General features: G+C 56.7%; 1 protein-coding gene across 4 annotated transcripts; it reads right to left on the bottom strand.

The window, feature by feature from the left end:
• Nucleotides 1-497: 497 nt before the first annotated feature.
• LOC140912386 (glycine N-acyltransferase-like protein 3) lies at nucleotides 498-12,452 on the bottom strand. Of its 4 annotated transcripts, XM_073346679.1 has the most exons (6): nucleotides 12,348-12,452; nucleotides 7,990-8,119; nucleotides 4,727-4,834; nucleotides 4,250-4,376; nucleotides 3,630-3,750; nucleotides 498-2,775 (listed from the first exon to the last, which is right to left on the bottom strand). In XM_073346679.1, exons 2-6 carry the CDS (start codon nucleotides 8,065-8,067, stop codon nucleotides 2,292-2,294), a joined length of 918 nt encoding a protein of 305 aa, XP_073202780.1. In that variant the 5' UTR covers nucleotides 8,068-8,119; nucleotides 12,348-12,452; the 3' UTR covers nucleotides 498-2,291. The 4 variants fall into 4 exon arrangements, with proteins under 4 accessions (XP_073202780.1, XP_073202783.1, XP_073202782.1 ...); XM_073346682.1 differs by lacking the exon at nucleotides 4,727-4,834; XM_073346681.1 differs by lacking the exon at nucleotides 12,348-12,452 and having other exon boundaries at nucleotides 5,854-8,083.
• Between the last annotated feature and the right edge of the window lie 5,865 nt (nucleotides 12,453-18,317).

Here is an 18,317-nt window from a genome sequence, read left to right as displayed (position 1 = left end):
TGGGGCAGTGCAGGCTGGGTGGGGGGGGTCGGCTGCCTGGCTGGGGGTGGGGGCACTGCTCTGGTGGGATAGCTCCCGGGTGGGGGCGCTGTGCCCTGGTGGGACTGTTCCCTGGCTGGGGGCAAGGCTGGCTCTACCCCTGGGTCTGCCTACAGATGTGCCTGCCCCCCTCTGCTGTCGGTTCTGGCTGTGAAGGACACACTCCACGCTGGCCTGGTGCCCCCGGCTGGGTCCCATAGCACTGCTCCCCGTCATAGCTCCCCAGGATCAGTGCTACGCCCCAGCTTTTAAACCACTTCTTGGAGGAACCCTGTGACGTGCCAGCCTCCCAAGGGGACTCTCTCTTCCTCCAGGGCCGACCACACGGCTCCAGCCCTCCTGCTTCACCCCATGACCTCTGCCCAGCACGTCCCACTGAGCAAGACCCCTGGAAAGGCCTGGCTGCTCTTTGGGGACCAGTGTCCCCCAGCCAGTGTTTGCAGTGACATCCCAAAGCCTTTTCCACACAGCACAAGTTTTATTGGTCCCCTGGATCCTGGCCTGGGAGGTCCCTAGGGCAGCACAGAGAAGTAGAGGTGAAGACCAGGGCCCCATCCAGCCAAGCTGCTGAAGACCTAAAAATGGATCCTGTTTCTATCTCTTTTAGTCCTAGCTGGAAGCTCCTGAGTCCCACCAAAAGCCAACTCTTCTTCTTTGTGGAGCCTCCGTTGTTGATCTGGGTTGGTTTTGATCCTGAACGCCCACTTCTTGCCCCCCAGCCATGTGACACACCCACTCCTGTCCCTGAGCTGCAAAGTACAGAGGGAAACTGAGGCATACAGACATCAAAACTATTACAGAAAATTCTTTGTCCCACCCCCTGAGAGGAAGGGGATGTGTGTCCTTGGGGTCTGCAAGGAGCTGGAGTGCCCCAGCCCCTCTCCACACTGCTACTGACCTACCAGCAAGGGAGAGGAGAGTCTACCATGTCTGCTGGGGTGGGGGTGGGCCCAGCTACACAGGGAAGAGCAGCAGCCTGTGCACTGGGACTACCGGAGGGCAGGTCAGTCCCATGTCGCCTGCCAAGGGCATCTATTCTGGGGGAAAGGGAGAAGAGCAGATACTCCTCCCTGTGTTCGGGCCCAGTAGGGCTCTTTGATGGGGTCCTACAGCTGCTCTCCTCCCACGTGTAGTGCACCATCATAAACACAAGCCCTGGCCTGGCTTTCCTGCTGGCCCTGGATCAACCGTCCAAGGCCAGCAACTGCACCCTATCATCACGGGGAGGTAAGGGGTAGGTCACAGCTGGGACATGTGGTCACAGCCCAAGGGAGCTTGCACCAAAGCTTTGGCAAGACCACAGACAGCTCCTGGAAAGGGGACCCACACCCCCAGCCCTAGCCAAGCAACAAACTGCCTGGGGAAGGGAGCAGGAGAGCACCGCCTGCTGAGCTCACAGCACAGGGCATGGGGCCAGCACCCTGAGCGGAGAGCGCCCCCTGCTGAGCCCTCACTCTGCTCTCTTTGGAGCCAGCACTGACTGCTGGGGGAGAGCGCCCCCTGCTGAGCCTCTGCCCTGCTCCAGGGGATAATGGCCCATGAGCTAGTCTCCTCTACCAGGCCCTGACTCCCCTGGTGGCTGGTCAGTATGTCCCCTTCGTGGGGGTGGCAGAGCAGTAGGTCCCTGGAAGTGGCTGGGCCGTGTCCCCATCCGCTCCCCCAGCCCTACGGGTGGTCAGAGCATGGCCGTTCCCCAGCGCTGGGCGCAGGGGCCTTGGCTGCGTCCCCTTCTCCGCCTCTCCCTGTGCCGCGTGCTACTGGGTGCACAGCCGTTCCCCAGAGCTGGGCGCAGGGCCCTGGGCCGAGTCCCCTTCTCCGCCTCTCCCTGTGCCGCGTGCTACTGGGCGCACGGCCGTTCCCCAGAGCTGGGCGCAGGGCCCTGGGCCGAGTCCCCTTCTCCGCCTCTCCCTGGGCCGCGTGCTACTGGGCGCACGGCCGTTCCCCAGAGCTGGGCGCAGGGGCCTGGGCCGCGTCCCCTTCTCCGCCTCTCCCTGTGCCGCGTGCTACTGGGCGCACGGCCGTTCCCCAGCGTTGGGCGCAGGGCCCTGGGCCGCGTCCCCTTCTCCGCCTCTCCCTGTGCCGCGTGCTACTGGGCGCACGGCCGTTCCCCAGAGCTGGGCGCAGGGCCCTGGGCTGAGTCCCCTTCTCCGCCTCTCCCTGTGCCGCGTGCTACTGGGCGCACGGCCGTTCCCCAGAGCTGGGCGCAGGGCCCTGGGCCGAGTCCCCTTCTCCGCCTCTCCCTGTGCCGCGTGCTACTGGGCGCACGGCCGTTCCCCAGAGCTGGGCGCAGGGGCCTGGCCCGAGTCCAGGGCATGGGCTGGCTGGGACTGGGCGAACCCAGGCCGCACCACCAGCTGGTGGAATGCCCCCGGCAGGATGCGGAAGCCGAGGTGTTGCAGGTGCTGCAGGGAAGGCTTGTTGTGGGGCAGCACCCGGGTGTACACAGGGAAGCCGCGGGCGTGCAACTGTGCCGCCAGCATCCCCACCACGGGCGCTATGTGGCGCTGGCCGCGATGCTCCGGGAGCGTGTAACCGTGCATCAGGGCAGCCAGCGGGTCGCTGAGGGACCAGGAGATGGGGGGCCCCTCCGGGCCCAGCAGGCAGGCGTTGGGGAAGTGGCGGATCAGGAGGCACAAATAGCGCAGGCTCCAGCTGTTCCACCCAAACATCCAGGTGTTGCTGAGTAGCATGGCGTGGGCGGGGGACACGGGGGCCAGCCTGAGCCCCTCGTCGTGCCTGCAACACAGGGCAGGGGGGAGAGAGACATGGGGTGGGGTGAGCACAAAGGAGATTGACCTGGCAAGGGGAGGGGGCAGAATAGAACCAGCCTGGGCAGGGGAAGGGGTAAATGTAGGGGTCGGGAGTGGGGCGCAACCAAACATGGGAGGTGTGAGCAGAGGGGGAGATTGACCCAGCTTGGGGGGTGGGGTGCCAGGGGTTGGGGGGTCGACCTGGTACAAGGGCGAGTGAGCCCAGGGAGCAGAAACTGAGCTGGTATGACGTGGCACAGGAGGGGAGCAGGGTCCGGTGGCACCATCTTCCCAGTTTTGGGGCTGAGATGGGCTGGACAGAAAATTGGGGGTGGGGGTGTTGCTGAATGTCAAAGTGTGGGGGGGGGCATGGAATGTATCCTGTGGGGGAGGGGTGTGCCACCCAGCTCTGAAGGGGAGCCCTGCGGGAGGGGATTGAGCCAGGCCCTGGCACATGGCGGGAGGGGATCAACGCACACCGGAGGCCTCACACAGGGGCTGTCTGACAAGGCCCAGTCCAGCCCCAGCAGAGTCATCACTGCTGATGGGCCTCGGCTAAGCTCAGCTCCCTGAGCTGAAAGCACCAGGGCTCAGCGGGCAGCGAACCCCCTGCCTGGGGTTCTGCCCACTGACAGGGAAGGGGGGACCAAGGGGTCTGTGCCTGGTGCGCTGTTAGCCTAGGGAACTCATTGCCACCATCTCTAGGGTGCAATGGAGGCCTCTGGCCTGGCACCCCAGGGTCCTTCCCTTCCCCCAGTCCCGCTCCCCCCCTCCATCTAGCCCAGGCTGGTTGTGTACATTGCCCCATTCTCTCACACCCCATATCTGGGGGGCACCTACCGGTACTGGGGCATGGCAGGTGGGTCTGGGTGCAGCAGGGGCAGGTACGGATACATCTCCATCTCAAGCCCCCTGGCCCTGGCAATGTCCCTGATGGTCTCGTATACCCCATCCTGCAGCCCTGCAGAGACAGCCGTGCACTGTCAGCAGGGTCCCCCTGAAAGGTGCCCATGGATGTGGGGGCCCAGCCCGGTGGGGGAGAGCAGCAGGGGGCGGGGCAAGGGCCACTGTGAGCCGGTATGACCCAATTGGGGGTTCCCAAAACTTGGCTCATTCAGGATCCCGGGTCTGGATGGAGAAGAGGCCCAGTCAGGCTCCTCGGGGCTATTGGCCTGTGTGTGGGGAGGGGTCCAGATGAGCTCCTTGAGGCTACTGGCCTGAGGGGGAGGGGGAGCAGGTGAGCTCCTCTGAGTTGTTGGCCTGTGGGGGGGAGGGGTCTAGGTGAATTCCTTGGGGCTATTAGCACATGGGGGGGGGACTCAGGCGGACCCCTCAGGGCTATTGGCCTGTGGGGGGAGAGGGGCCTGGGCTGGCTCCTCAGGGCTATTGGCCCATGGGGGGGTAGTGTTCCTGCTCCCTGTGTGGCAGGAGCTGGATGGAGCAGGGCTGGAGGGGCTCACCCTGTATCTGGAAGGCCTGGCTCCAGTCCACGGCACGGCTGTTCCCCAGCAGGGCCCGGCAGGCTCCCTCGTCTCGGTAGAAGGCCGTGTACAAGTTGGTGCCGAAATCACTTGGGTCCCATGTCACCTGCAGGGGGACACTGCCTGGGGGTGAGCGCAGGGATGGCAATGGGGGAGCAGGGCACCGCAAGCCCCAAGGCAGAGATTGAGGAGGGGGGAAGGAGCCCTGTGAACAGAGCCAGGGGGCTTAGGGCAGAATGGGCTGGGGAGGGTCTGGGCAGCAGGAAGGGGAGACAGGCTGTGGGGAGGTGGGGCAGACAGAAGGGGGAGGTTACACCAAGCAGGGAAAGGGGCAAGGAAGTTGGGGAGGGGAGCGGGGCAGTGATGGCATCAGGTGGGGGAGGGGAGCGGGGCAGGGATGGCGTCAGGCAGGGGAGGGAAGCGGGGCAGATGGGAGGGGCCCAGCAAAGGCCGCACTTCTCTGTTTGGCCGGGTGAGGACGATTTTGAACTCTGGCCATGAATCCACCAGCACCTCCTGCCTGGCCGGGTTCCCGCGATTCACATGCATCACAGTGCCGTAGACCTGCCAAGACACAGGGTCAGAGTCCGGGGATGTCCTGGATCCCCAGGATCGGTGCTAGGCCCCAGCTTTCACTCTGCCCCTTGGAGGAGCCCTCAAAGTGCTAGCCCCCCAGGGGGCCCCACTCTTCCTGCAGAGCTGGTCACCGCCTCTCAGATGGAGCCTCTGGGCTCCAGCCCTCCCGGTGCCGCCCACTGAGCCAGACCCCTGGAGAGACCTGGCCGCTCTTCGGGGCTCCGACACCTCAGCCTGTGTTTGCTGTGACACGCGGCAGCATTGTCAAGCCAGGCCGGTTTATGAGTCACGGAGCAGCCTGAGGTCAGCAGAGAGAACTGAGGGTAAAGCAGTGTCCATTGCGGTCAGCCAGCGCCCAGCCAAGCTGGGGTGAAAGACCCTTTCCAGGCTGTCTCTGTCTCTGTCTGACCTCCTTGGCCAGCTCCAGGTGAGAGCCTCCATCTTTGTCCAGCACCCCCCACCTCCCAGTCCTGTGCTCTCGGGCTGGGGTCTCTGCTCAGCCTCCCAGCTGAGAGGCAGGAAAATCCAGGCGTCAGTGGCACTTGCCTTGTTTCTCTGGCCCCCTTGGTGATCTGGGTTGATTTCAACAAGTTCCTTAAGGACTCTTCATTCCAGCCACACAGGGAGGTGACACCCACCCCTATGTCTCTTAGCCTGCCCTGAGAGTAAACTTAATCTTCCCCCTCACTCCTGCAACTAGGTAGCCATGCAACACATGGGGGAAACTGAGGCACACATAGTGTTGTAAAAATATTACAGAAAAATCCTACTTTATTACGTCTCTTCCCTCTTTGAAGCCAAACTGGGCAGGGTCACTTTACATGGGGGACCGCGTATGGGGGTGAGACAGCAGCACCGGTCCGCAGGGTCAGCCAGGTTCAAACCGCAACCCTTCTCAAAGGCAGTGAGGTTGGTGTCTACAGCCCCTCCTCTTCCTCCTCAAACTGGGACAGTTTGGTATCCAGCTCCCTTCAGAATGGGCATCCCTGGAGCCTTTGCCCACTTACCCTTGGTGGGTTCTCTTGCCCCTCCACATCTCCAGATCATGCTTTTACGCGTTTCTTCACGTTTTAGCTGCTTCTCACAGCCATCTGGTTCCCTCTCATCATCTGCTAGCACCTTTGCTTTCCTCGCTAACTCCCACCGCTTCAAATCTATTGGCGGGGAACCGGGCCGTGAGGACGCCCTGCTGCCGCGTCTGTCACGCTCAGACCTGCATCAAACCCCGCCTGGGTCTGGAACCTGCTGCTGAGTCCTGTCACCCTTCTCCAGCCCGCAGTCAGCTGCGCCTTGTTGAACTTCCCAATGCTTCGCCCTCTCTCCTTGCACAGGTTTGTGATGTGCTTCCGAGGGTGGTGGTTATACCCCGGGTTCTCGCTGTTTCCTTCAACGGAGTGTGTTTTGCTACGTGCGCATCCAGTGTCTCACCCCTGCCACGAACTGAAAGCAAACTGCCTGTGTCACTTAGCACGGAGAGCAAACTTAAGCCGCTTCCCCCACTGGGTAACTGGGGAAACTGAGGCACACATAGGGTTCATAAAAATATTATAAAAAGGCCCATTTTGTCAAGGGTGTAGCTGCACGGGGGCGGGGGGGGGGTAGCGGGTGGTCAGAGCCATGGTGAGGACCAGGAGGAAATTCAGAGCCGGGGGGTGTGGGCATGGGGGTAGTCAGAGCCACACTTGGCTGGCACCCAGCTGTTCCACACTGTGATTGGCTGCCATGGAGCCGCCCACATGTTCATTGGCTTACGCAAAGCCTGCCCATACTGAGGTTGGCTGGCACAGAGCTCGCTTGTGCTCTGATTGGATGGGCAGGTCCTAGCGGCTACGCTGGGTGAGCAGCAGGCATTGGTGCTGGGTTTGGACTTTGGGAGGCAGGGGGACGAGTGAGGAGGAGGCCCAGGGGGAGGGCCCCCTCGTGCTACCTCTAACCTAGGGGAGGGGCCTCCCCCCCCCCGCCACCGCTACCTTTAACCTGGAGGACGGGCCTGCCCCCGCCGCTACTGCTAACCTGTGGGATGGGCCTGCCCCCCGCCCGCTACCGCTAACCTGTGGGAGGGGTGTGCCCTCCTGCTGCTACCCCAACCCAGGGTGGGGGGCCTGAGTAATGAAGTAGAAGCTTTCCATAGTATCTTTCTGATGCCGATATGTACCTCAGTTTCCCTCTGCATCCTGTACTGCTCTGCACAGCATGTGAAGGGAAGGGACAGGGGTTGTGAGTCACGTAGCAGCCCGGCTGGAGACCAGCATCATTAACCAAGGGAATAAAGTCTCCATACATGCAAGGAGGGTCTGGAGAGACCACGGAAATGCCAATGGCTGGGGTGGACGTTCACAGCGAGCGAGTGAGATTCCCCCCTCATGGCTCTGCAGTGGGGAGGCCCCCAGCTGAAGAACAACGGCTGCGAGGGGTCAGGATATGGGGCTAACAGCCGGCTTTTGGAGGGTCTCGGCGCTTGGCCTTGGCCTAAGAACAAAGGGACAGAGCCAGAGCCAGCCATGGGGCCCATGACGGCTTGGCTGGCTCATTGCCCTGGCTTGGCCAGGTTGGGCTGTGGCTTAACCTTTGATTCCCTGTGCTAACCTGAGGAGTCTGTAGCCAGGTGACTAATGAACTGCTCCCATGTTTTGCAAAGGCTGCGGGGGTCTCTGCCAACACACACTAGGGGCATTGCGCTGGTAGGGACCCGGCCCAAGCCTCCCGCGGGCTTCTGGCTCAGCTGCATTTGCTGCGGGGAGCCACGGACAGCGACAGGAGGCCTGGTGTCAAAGGCCCAGTGGTGGAGGTCACAGGCCTGCCCCTGTGGAGCTGTGTGCAGCCTCGGGCTCTGGCCCACTACAGGGGTCGCTCCCAGGGAACTGGTGACAGGCTGGGGTACGGCACAGCCCCTGTGGATCCATGGGAGTTTGCCCAGCCCTGAACTGCTGCCCCCTGACCTGGAGAAAGGGTCTTCCCCACATACTGCTACCCCCGACCAGGTGGAGGGATTAGCCCTCCATATACCCCCTGACCCAGGGGATTGCACCCCAGCCCAATATGTGCCCCGTCACCCAGGGGACTCCAAAGGACTTTCCCCTGCTCTCTGCCCAGCCCGAAAGTGGGAGCGTTCGGCCCTGCGGGGTTGGGCGAGTCCTGGTCACCGGTAGCGTGTCAGGCAGGCCCTGCCGTAGCATCCCCTCCAGCAGCCGCAGCTTGGAGGAACAGCTCAAGATCAGCATCACTGGCCGGGATGGATCTTCGGAGTTTCCAGCAGGACAGTGCGAGGGGCACCTGCAGGGCAGGAGACCCATCAGTTCCCTGTGACTGTCTCCCAACCCCAGAGACAAGCTGCCAGCTCCCAACCTTGCCAAAATAGCAAACACTATGTGTAGACCCCACAATAACTCACCCGTCTGTGCGCGGCCTCCTGTGCGTTCCCCAGAGACCCTACAATAACTAACCGGTCTGTGCCCAGCCCCTCTGCTCCCCAGAGACCCTACAATAACTCACCCGTCTGTGCGCAGCCTCCTGTGCGTTCCCCAGAGACCCTACAATAACTCACCAGTCTGTGCCCAGCCCCTCTGCTCACCAGAGACCCTACAATAACTCACCAGTCTGTGCCCAGCCCCTCTGCTCACCAGAGACCCTACAATAACTAACCGGTCTGTGCCCAGCCCCTCTGCTCACCAGAGACCCTACAATAACTCACCGGTCTGTGCCCAGCCCCTCTGCTCCCCAGAGACCCTACAATAACTCACCGGTCTGTGCCCAGCCCCTCTGCTCCCCAGAGACCCTACAATAACTCACCGGTCTGTGCCCAGCCCCTCTGCTCCCCAGAGACCCTACAATAACTCACCCGTCTGTGCGCAGCCTCCTGTGCGTTCCCCAGAGACCCTACAATAACTCACCAGTCTGTGCCCAGCCCCTCTGCTCACCAGAGACCCTACAATAACTCACCGGTCTGTGCCCAGCCCCTCTGCTCACCAGAGACCCTACAATAACTAACCGGTCTGTGCCCAGCCCCTCTGCTCACCAGAGACCCTACAATAACTCACCGGTCTGTGCCCAGCCCCTCTGCTCCCCAGAGACCCTACAATAACTAACCGGTCTGTGCCCAGCCCCTCTGCTCACCAGAGACCCTACAATAACTCACCGGTCTGTGCCCAGCCCCTCTGCTCCCCAGAGACCCTACAATAACTAACCGGTCTGTGCCCAGCCCCTCTGCTCCACAGAGACCCTACAATAACTAACCGGTCTGTGCCCAGCCCCTCTGCTCCACAGAGACCCTACAGTAACTAACCGGTCTGTGCCCAGCCCCTCTGCTCCCCAGAGACCCTACAATAACTCACCGGTCTGTGCCCAGCCCCTCTGCTCCCCAGAGACCCTACAATAACTAACCGGTCTGTGCCCAGCCCCTCTGCTCACCAGAGACCCTACAATAACTCACCAGTCTGTGCCCAGCCCCTCTGCTCACCAGAGACCCTACAATAACTCACCGGTCTGTGCCCAGCGCCTCTGCTCACCAGAGACCCTACAATAACTCACCAGTCTGTGCCCAGCCCCTCTGCTCCCCAGAGACCCTACAATAGCTCACCGGTCTGTGTGCAGCCCCCGTGCTCCCCAGAGACCCTACAATAACTCACCAGTCTGTGTGCAGCCCCCGTGCTCATCAGAGACCCTACAATAACTAACCAGTCTGTGCCCAGCCCCTCTGCTCACCAGAGACCCTACAATAACTCACCAGTCTGTGCCCAGCCCCTCTGCTCCCCAGAGACCCTACAATAACTAACCGGTCTGTGCCCAGCCCCTCTGCTCACCAGAGACCCTACAATAACTAACCGGTCTGTGCCCAGCCCCTCTGCTCACCAGAGACCCTACAATAACTCACCAGTCTGTGCCCAGCCCCTCTGCTCCCCAGAGACCCTACAATAGCTCACCGGTCTGTGTGCAGCCCCCGTGCTCCCCAGAGACCCTACAATAACTCACCAGTCTGTGTGCAGCCCCCGTGCTCATCAGAGACCCTACAATAACTAACCGGTCTGTGCCCAGCCCCTCTGCTCACCAGAGACCCTACAATAACTAACCGGTCTGTGCCCAGCCCCTCTGCTCCCCAGAGACCCTACAATAACTCACCCGTCTGTGCCCAGCCCCTCTGCTCCCCAGAGACCCTACAATAACTCACCAGTCTGTGCCCAGCCCCTCTGCTCCCCAGAGACCCTACAATAACTCACCAGTCTGTGCCCAGCCCCTCTGCTCACCAGAGACCCTACAATAACTCACCAGTCTGTGTGCAGCCCCCGTGCTCACCAGAGACCCTACAATAACTCACCAGTCTGTGCCCAGCCCCTCTGCTCCCCAGAGACCCTACAATAACTCACCGGTCTGTGCCCAGCCCTTGTGCTCCCCAGAGACCCTACAATAACTCACCAGTCTGTGCCCAGCCCTTGTGCTCCCCAGAGACCCTACAATAACTAACCGGTCTGTGCCCAGCCCCTCTGCTCACCAGAGACCCTACAATAACTCACCAGTCTGTGCCCAGCCCCTCTGCTCCCCAGAGACCCTACAATAACTCACCAGTCTGTGCGCAGCCCTTGTGCTCCCCAGAGACCCTACAATAACTCACCAGTCTGTGTGCAGCCCCCGTGCTCACCAGAGACCCTACAATAACTCACCAGTCTGTGCGCAGCCCTTGTGCTCCCCAGAGACCCTACAATAACTCACCAGTCTGTGTGCAGCCCTCCGTGCTCACCAGAGACCCTACAATAACTAACCGGTCTGTGCCCAGCCCCTCTGCTCACCAGAGACCCTACAATAACTCACCAGTCTGTGTGCAGCCCTCCGTGCTCCCCAGAGACCCTACAATAACTCACCAGTCTGTGTGCAGCCCCCCGTGCTCCCCAGAGACCCTACAATAACTCACCAGTCTGTGCGCAGCCCTTGTGCTCCCCAGAGACCCTACAATAACTCACCAGTCTGTGTGCAGCCCCCGTGCTCACCAGAGACCCTACAATAACTCACCAGTCTGTGCGCAGCCCTTGTGCTCCCCAGAGACCCTACAATAACTCACCAGTCTGTGTGCAGCCCTCCGTGCTCACCAGAGACCCTACAATAACTAACCGGTCTGTGCCCAGCCCCTCTGCTCACCAGAGACCCTACAATAACTCACCAGTCTGTGTGCAGCCCTCCGTGCTCCCCAGAGACCCTACAATAACTCACCAGTCTGTGTGCAGCCCCCCGTGCTCCCCAGAGACCCTACAATAACTCACCAGTCTGTGCGCAGCCCTTGTGCTCCCCAGAGACCCTACAATAACTCACCAGTCTGTGTGCAGCCCCCGTGCTCACCAGAGACCCTACAATAACTCACCAGTCTGTGCGCAGCCCTTGTGCTCCCCAGAGACCCTACAATAACTCACCAGTCTGTGTGCAGCCCTCCGTGCTCCCCAGAGACCCTACAATAACTCACCAGTCTGTGTGCAGCCCCCGTGCTGATCAGAGACCCTACAATAACTCACCAGTCTGTGCGCAGCCCTTGTGCTCCCCAGAGACCCTACAATAACTCACCAGTCTGTGTGCAGCCCCCGTGCTCCCCAGAGACCCTACAATAACTCACCAGTCTGTGTGCAGCCCCCGTGCTCATCAGAGACCCTACAATAACTCACCAGTCTGTGTGCAGCCCCCGTGCTCATCAGAGACCCTACAATAACTCACCAGTCTGTGTGCAGCCCTCCGTGCTCACCAGAGACCCTACAATAACTCACCAGTCTGTGTGCAGCCCCCGTGCTCATCAGAGACCCTACAATAACTCACCAGTCTGTGTGCAGCCCCCGTGCTCACCAGAGACCCTACAATAACTCACCAGTCTGTGTGCAGCCCCCGTGCTCCCCAGAGACCCTACAATAACTCACCAGTCTGTGCGCAGCCCTTGTGCTCCCCAGAGACCCTACAATAACTCACCAGTCTGTGTGCAGCCCTCCGTGCTCCCTAGAGACCCTACAATAACTCACCAGTCTGTGTGCAGCCCCCGTGCTCATCAGAGACCCTACAATAACTCACTAGTCTGTGTGCAGCCCTCCGTGCTCACCAGAGACCCTACAATAACTCACCAGTCTGTGCGCAGCCCCCGTGCTCATCAGAGGCCCTACAATAACTCACCAGTCTGTGCGCAGCCCTTGTGCTCCCCAGAGACCCTACAATAACTCACCAGTCTGTGTGCAGCCCCCCGTGCTCACCAGAGACCCTATAATAACTCACCAGTCTGTGTGCAGCCCTCCGTGCTCACCAGAGACCCTACAATAACTCACCAGTCTGTGTGCAGCCCCCCGTGCTCCCCAGAGACCCTACAATAACTCACCAGTCTGTGTGCAGCCCCCGTGCTCCCCAGAGACCCTACAATAACTCACCAGTCTGTGCGCAGCCCTTGTGCTCCCCAGAGACCCCCACAAAAAGAAGGCTGCTGTAAGGCCATGTGCTGCCAGGACTGTCCGTTCAGGGTTAAGGTGGCCCTACTGCTCCCACTCACCTGGGGTGACTCCGTGCTAGGGGAAGGAGCAGTTCCTGGATGTCTGTGGAGCTGCGAGGTCCCTGCCTGTCTCTCCTTCAGGGGCTGCTCCAGCCTCTTATCCCTGAGCGAATGAACCATTAACAGAGTCTGTGCCAGTCCTGGAGCGCAGAGCCAGTGACATCCCTGCAGCCGCATGGCACAGTTGATTGGGATTTTGCTCTGGGCAGAGGCGGAGGTGGCCTCCAGGGAAACGCAAATGCACCGACAATGCACCAGGGCCAGGGGCACAATGAGAGCAGGGGCTGCCTGCCCTCCTTGTTCACCAATACCCCTCAATCTTGACCTGCAGCCCCCTGCTATCCTCGCCTGGTCTTGGTCACTGTGTGTCCGCACCGCACCCAGCACAAGGGGACCCAATGACCCTGAGTGTGAGCGACCCACAGCAGGAAATGGAGTACTTGTGGCACCTTAGAGACTAACCAATTTATTTGAGCATGAGCTTTCGTGAGCTACAGCTCACTTCATCGGATGCATATCGTGGAAACTGCAGCAGACTTTATATATACACAGAGAATATGAAACAATACCTCCTCCCACCCCACTGTCCTGCTGGTAATAGCTTATCTAAAGTGATCATCAGGTGGGCCATTTCCAGCACAAATCCAGGTTTTCTCACCCTCCACCCCCCCCCCCCCACACACAAATTCACTCTCCTGCTGGTAATAGCCCATCCAAAGTGACAACTCTTTACACAATGTGCATGACAATCAAGTTGGGCTATTTCCTGCACAAATCCAGGTTTTCTCACATCCCCCCCACGCCCATACACACACAAACTCACTCTCCTGCTGGTAATAGCTCATCCAAACTGACCACTCTTCAAGTTTAAATCCAAGTTAAACCAGAACATCTGGGAGGGGGGGTAGGAAAAAACAAGGGGAAATAGGCTACCTTGCATAATGACGTACCACTCCCAGTCTCTATTTAAGCCTAAATTAATAGTATCCAATTTGCAAATGAATTCCAATTCAGCAGTTTCTCGCTGGAGTCTGGATTTGAAGTTTTTTTGTTTTAAGATAGCGACCTTCATGTCTGTGATTGCGTGACCAGAGAGATTGAAGTGTTCTCCGACTGGTTTATGAATGTTATAATTCTTGACATCTGATTTGTGTCCATTTATTCTTTTACGTAGAGACTGTCCAGTTTGACCAATGTACATGGCAGAGGGGCATTGCTGGCACATGATGGCATATATCACATTGGTGGATGTGCAGGTGAACGAGCCTCTGATAGTGTGGCTGATGTTATTAGGCCCTGTGATGGTGTCCCCTGAATAGATGTGGGCACAATTGGCAACGGGCTTTGTTGCAAGGATAAGTTCCTGGGTTAGTGGTTCTGTTGTGTGGTATGTGGTCGTTGGTGAGTATTTGCTTCAAGTTGCGGGGCTGTCTGTAGGCAAGGACTGGCCTGTCTCCCAAGATTTGTGAGAGTGTTGGGTCATCCTTTAGGATAGGTTGTAGATCCTTAATAATGCATTGGAGGGGTTTTAGTTGGGGGCTGAAGGTGACGGCTAGTGGCGTTCTGTTATTTTCTTTGTTAGGCCTGTCCTGTAGTAGGTAACTTCTGGGAACTCTTCTGGCTCTATCAATCTGTTTCTTTACTTCTGCAGGTGAGTATTGTAGTTGTAAGAAAGCTTGATAGAGATCTTGTAGGTGTTTGTCTCTGTCTGAGGGGTTGGAGCAAATGCGGTTGTATCGCAGAGCTTGGCTGTAGACGATGGATCGTGTGGTGTGGTCAGCGTGAAAGCTGGAGGCATGTAGGTAGGAATAGCGGTCAGTAGGTTTCCGGTATAGGGTGGTGTTTATGTGACCATTGTTTATTAGCACTGTAGTGTCCAGGAAGTGGATCTCTTGTGTGGACTGGACCAGGCTGAGGTTGGTGGTGGGATGGAAATTGTTGAAATCATGGTGGAATTCCTCAAGGGCTTCTTTTCCATGGGTCCAGATGATGAAGATGTCATCAATATAGCGCAAGTAGAGTAGGGGCTTTAGGGGACGAGAGTTGAGGAAGCGTTGTTCTAAATCAGCCATAAAAATGTTGGCATACTGTGGGGCCATGCGGGTACCCATAGCAGTGCCGCTGATCTGAAGGTATACATTGTCCCCAAATGTGAAATAGTTATGGGTAAGGACAAAGTCACAAAGTTCAGCCACCAGGTTAGCCGTGACATTATCGGGGATAGTGTTCTTGACGGCTCCTGGCCCACCTGATGATCACTTTAGATAAGCTATTACCAGCAGGACAGTGGGGTGGGAGGAGGTATTGTTTCATATTCTCTGTGTATATATAAAGTCTGCTGCAGTTTCCACGATATGCATCTGATGAAGTGAGCTGTAGCTCACGAAAGCTTATGCTCTAATAAACTGGTTAGTCTCTAAGGTGCCACAAGTACTCCTTTTCTTTTTGCGAATACAGACTAACACGGCTGTTACTCTGAAACCTGTCACAGCAGGAAATGGATTTCCTATAACATGCCAGGATTCAGCTTGGGCCTTCTCATCAAATTTGAAAGGCCCAGCCGCCTGGAAGACAGTGCCATGGAGAATAGAGCCAGTTTGGGTCAGATCAGCCAGGTGGGGGGAAAAAGACAACAAAACCAGGGGATTGGTCCCTGTGACAAAGTGGGAATTTTTTTGTAGTATTTTATGACCCCTATATGTGCCTCAGTTTCCCCTATGTGTTGCATTGTTACCCTGTGGGGAGAAAAGGGAGCAAGTTTGCTCTCAGGGCAGGCTACGATACACAGGTGGGTGTCACCTCCCAGTCTGGGTGGAGGAGGGAGTCATTAAGGAACTAGTTGAAATTGACCCACATCAACAAAGTGGCCAGAGAGACAACGCAAGCCCCCATGGTTTATGGATTTCCCCACCTCTCAGCAGGGAAGCTGAGCAAAGACCCCCACCTCAAGAACAAAGGACTGAGAGGGGGAAGGTAGGGGATTGTGACAGAATGGCCACACCCTACCTACTGTTGTAATAATCTTTGTACAACCTTGCAAGGTATCATTTGTAAACATATAATTTGCCGGTCAGTATTGCCCTGATAAAATATGTGTGTGGCAACATTGTACGTGAAGTGATAAGATTCCTCTTTATGGTGTTAACACATGCTCGAACCTGAGGTTGGCAAACAGGCCTGTCTCAACAAAGGAATGGGTGCTCTGCTTAATTTGCATTTAAGCAACAAACAGAGTCATCAAGCAGGAAGGGAAACAAAAGAAACTCCAACTGGGGAGGAAAAAGCAGCAGGGAGCATCCTTCCCTACAGACTCTCTCTCCTGAATCTCAGCTGCAAATGTTTTCCAAGTGTTTCCAGCCCTCTGTGGAGAAAGAAGTGGTTCAGGACTATTTAGAAAGGCTGGACAAGCACAAGTCCATTGCACTGCATCCGAGGGTGCTAAAGGAGTTGGCGGATGTGATTGCAGAGCCATTGGCCATTATCTTTGAAAACTCATGGCGATCGGGGGAGGTCCTGGATGACTGGAAAAAGGCTAATGTAGTGCCCATCTTTAAAAAAGAGAAGAAGGAGGATCTGGGGAATTACAGGCCAGTCAGCCTCATCTCAGTCCCTGGAAAAATCATGGAGCAGGTCCTCAGGAAATCAATTCTGAAGCACTTAGAGGAGAGGAAAGTGATCAGGAACAGTCAGCATGGATTCACCAAGGGCAAGTCATGCCTGACTAATCTAATGGCCTTCTATGACGAGATAACTGGCTCTGTGGATGAGGGGAAAGTGGTGGATGTGTTGTTCCTTGACTTTAGCAAAGCTTTTGATACGGTCTCCCACAGTATTCTTGCCAGCAAGATAAAGAAGTATGGGCTGGATGAATGGACTATAAGGTGGATAGAAATCTGGTGAGATCATGGGGCTCAACGGGTAGTGATCAATGGCTCCATGTCTAGTTGGCAGCCGGTATCAAGCGGAGTGCCCCAAGGGTTGGTCCTTGGGCCGTTTTTGTTCAATATCTTCATTAATGATCTGAGGGACGGCGTGGACTGCACCCTCAGCAAGTTTGCAGATGACACTAAACTGGGAGGAGACGTAGATACGCTGGAGGGCAGGGATAAGATACAGAGGGCCCTAGACAAATTGGAGGATTGGGCCAAAAGAAATCTGATGAGGTTCAACAAGGACAAGTGCAGAGTCCTGCACTTAGGACGGAAGAATCCCATGCGCTGCTACAGAATAGGGACCAAGTGGCTAGGGAGCAGTTCTGCAGAAAAGGACCTAGGGGTTACAGTGGACGAGAAGCTGGATATGAGTCAACAGTGTGCCCTTGCTGCCAAGAAGGCCAATGGCATTTTGGGATGTATAAGTAGGAGCATTGCCAGCAGATCGAGGGATGTGATCATTCCCCGCTATTCAGCATTGGTGAGGCCCCATCTGGAGTACTGTGTCCAGTTTTGGGCCCCACACTACAAGAAGGATGTGGAAAAATTGGAAAGAGTCCAGCGGAGTGCAACAAAAATGATTAGGCGGCTGAAGCACATGACTTATGAGGAGAGGCTGAGGGAACTGGGATTGTTTAGTCTGCGGAAGAGAAGAGTGAGGGGGGATTTGATAGCTGCTTTCAACTACCTGAAAGGGGGTTCCAAAGAGGATGGATCTAGACTGTTTTCAGTGGTAGCAGATGACAGAACAAGGAGTAATGGTCTCAAGTTGCAGTGGGGGAGGTTTAGGTTGGATATTAGGAAAAACTATTTCACTAGGAGGGTGGTGAAGCATTGGAATGGGTTACCTAGGGAGGTGGTGGAATCTCCTTCCTTAGAGGTTTTTAAGGTCAGCTTGGCAAAGCCCTGGCTGGGATGATTTAGTTGGGGATTGGTTCTGCTTTGAGCAGAGGGTTGGACCTCCCGAGGTCCCTTCCAACCCTGATATTCTATTATTCTAAGTTGGGGACTGACACTACAAAAAGGAGGGACAAACACCCCAAGCCCCTGTCGTCAGATGTTGTCAGTGTCGTTGGATGTTTGGCTGGGTGCGAGTGTTCTCCCTGTTTGCCATCCCAGCTCTGAGCAGACAGCTGACCTCAAGTGGACTGCCCAATGACCACAAGATCCGTCAAGATACGAAGGCACTTGGTCAGGTTTATTGTCAGCAAAGCATGTTGGGTCACAGAAACCCCCTTGGGACTGCTACCTGATGTGCTGAGACTACTTAGCAGAGACTACACCTAGGGAGGTGGTAGAATCTCCTTCCTTAGAGGTTTTTAAGGTCAGGCTTGACAAAGCCCTGGCTGGGATGATTTAACTGGGAATTGGTCCTGCTTTGAGCAGGGGGTTGGACTAGATGACCTTCTGGGGTCCCTTCCAACCCTAATATTCTATGATTCTATGATACTTCGAAGCCCATTTTCCCTGGCAACTTGAGACCTCAGTATCCTGCCTTGTTGTAGCCTGCTACAAACACAGACCCAGGTCTGAACTACATCCCGCAAAAGCTGCAGGCTTAACTGAAAACAGCTTAAGAAGTGCTCCTGTCTCCAGCACCCAGATACCCAGTTCCCAATGGGATCCAAGCCCCAAATAAATCCATTTTACTCTGTATAAAACTTATACAGGATAAACTCATGAATTGTTCGCCCTCTATAACACTGATAGAGAAATATGCACAGCTGCTTGCTCCCCCAGGAATTAATTACTTGCTCTGGGTTAATTAATAAGTAAAAAGTGATTTTATTAAATATAAAAAGTAGGATTTAAGTGGTTCCAAGCAATAACAGACAGAACAAAGTAAGTTACCAAGCAAAATAAAATAAAACACGCAAGTCTAAGCCTAATACAGTAGGAAACTAAATGCAGGTAAATCTCACCCTCAGAGATGTTCCAATAAGCTTCTTTGACAGACTAGACTCCTTCCTAGTCTGGGTCCAGCAAACATTCACACCCCCGTAGTTACTGTCCTTTGTTCCAGTTTCTTTCAGGTATC

Source organism: Lepidochelys kempii, chromosome 6 (genome assembly GCF_965140265.1).
Source record: "Lepidochelys kempii isolate rLepKem1 chromosome 6, rLepKem1.hap2, whole genome shotgun sequence".
Lineage (NCBI taxonomy): Eukaryota > Metazoa > Chordata > Testudines > Cheloniidae > Lepidochelys > Lepidochelys kempii.
This window is presented reverse-complemented; position numbering and strand designations above follow the sequence as displayed.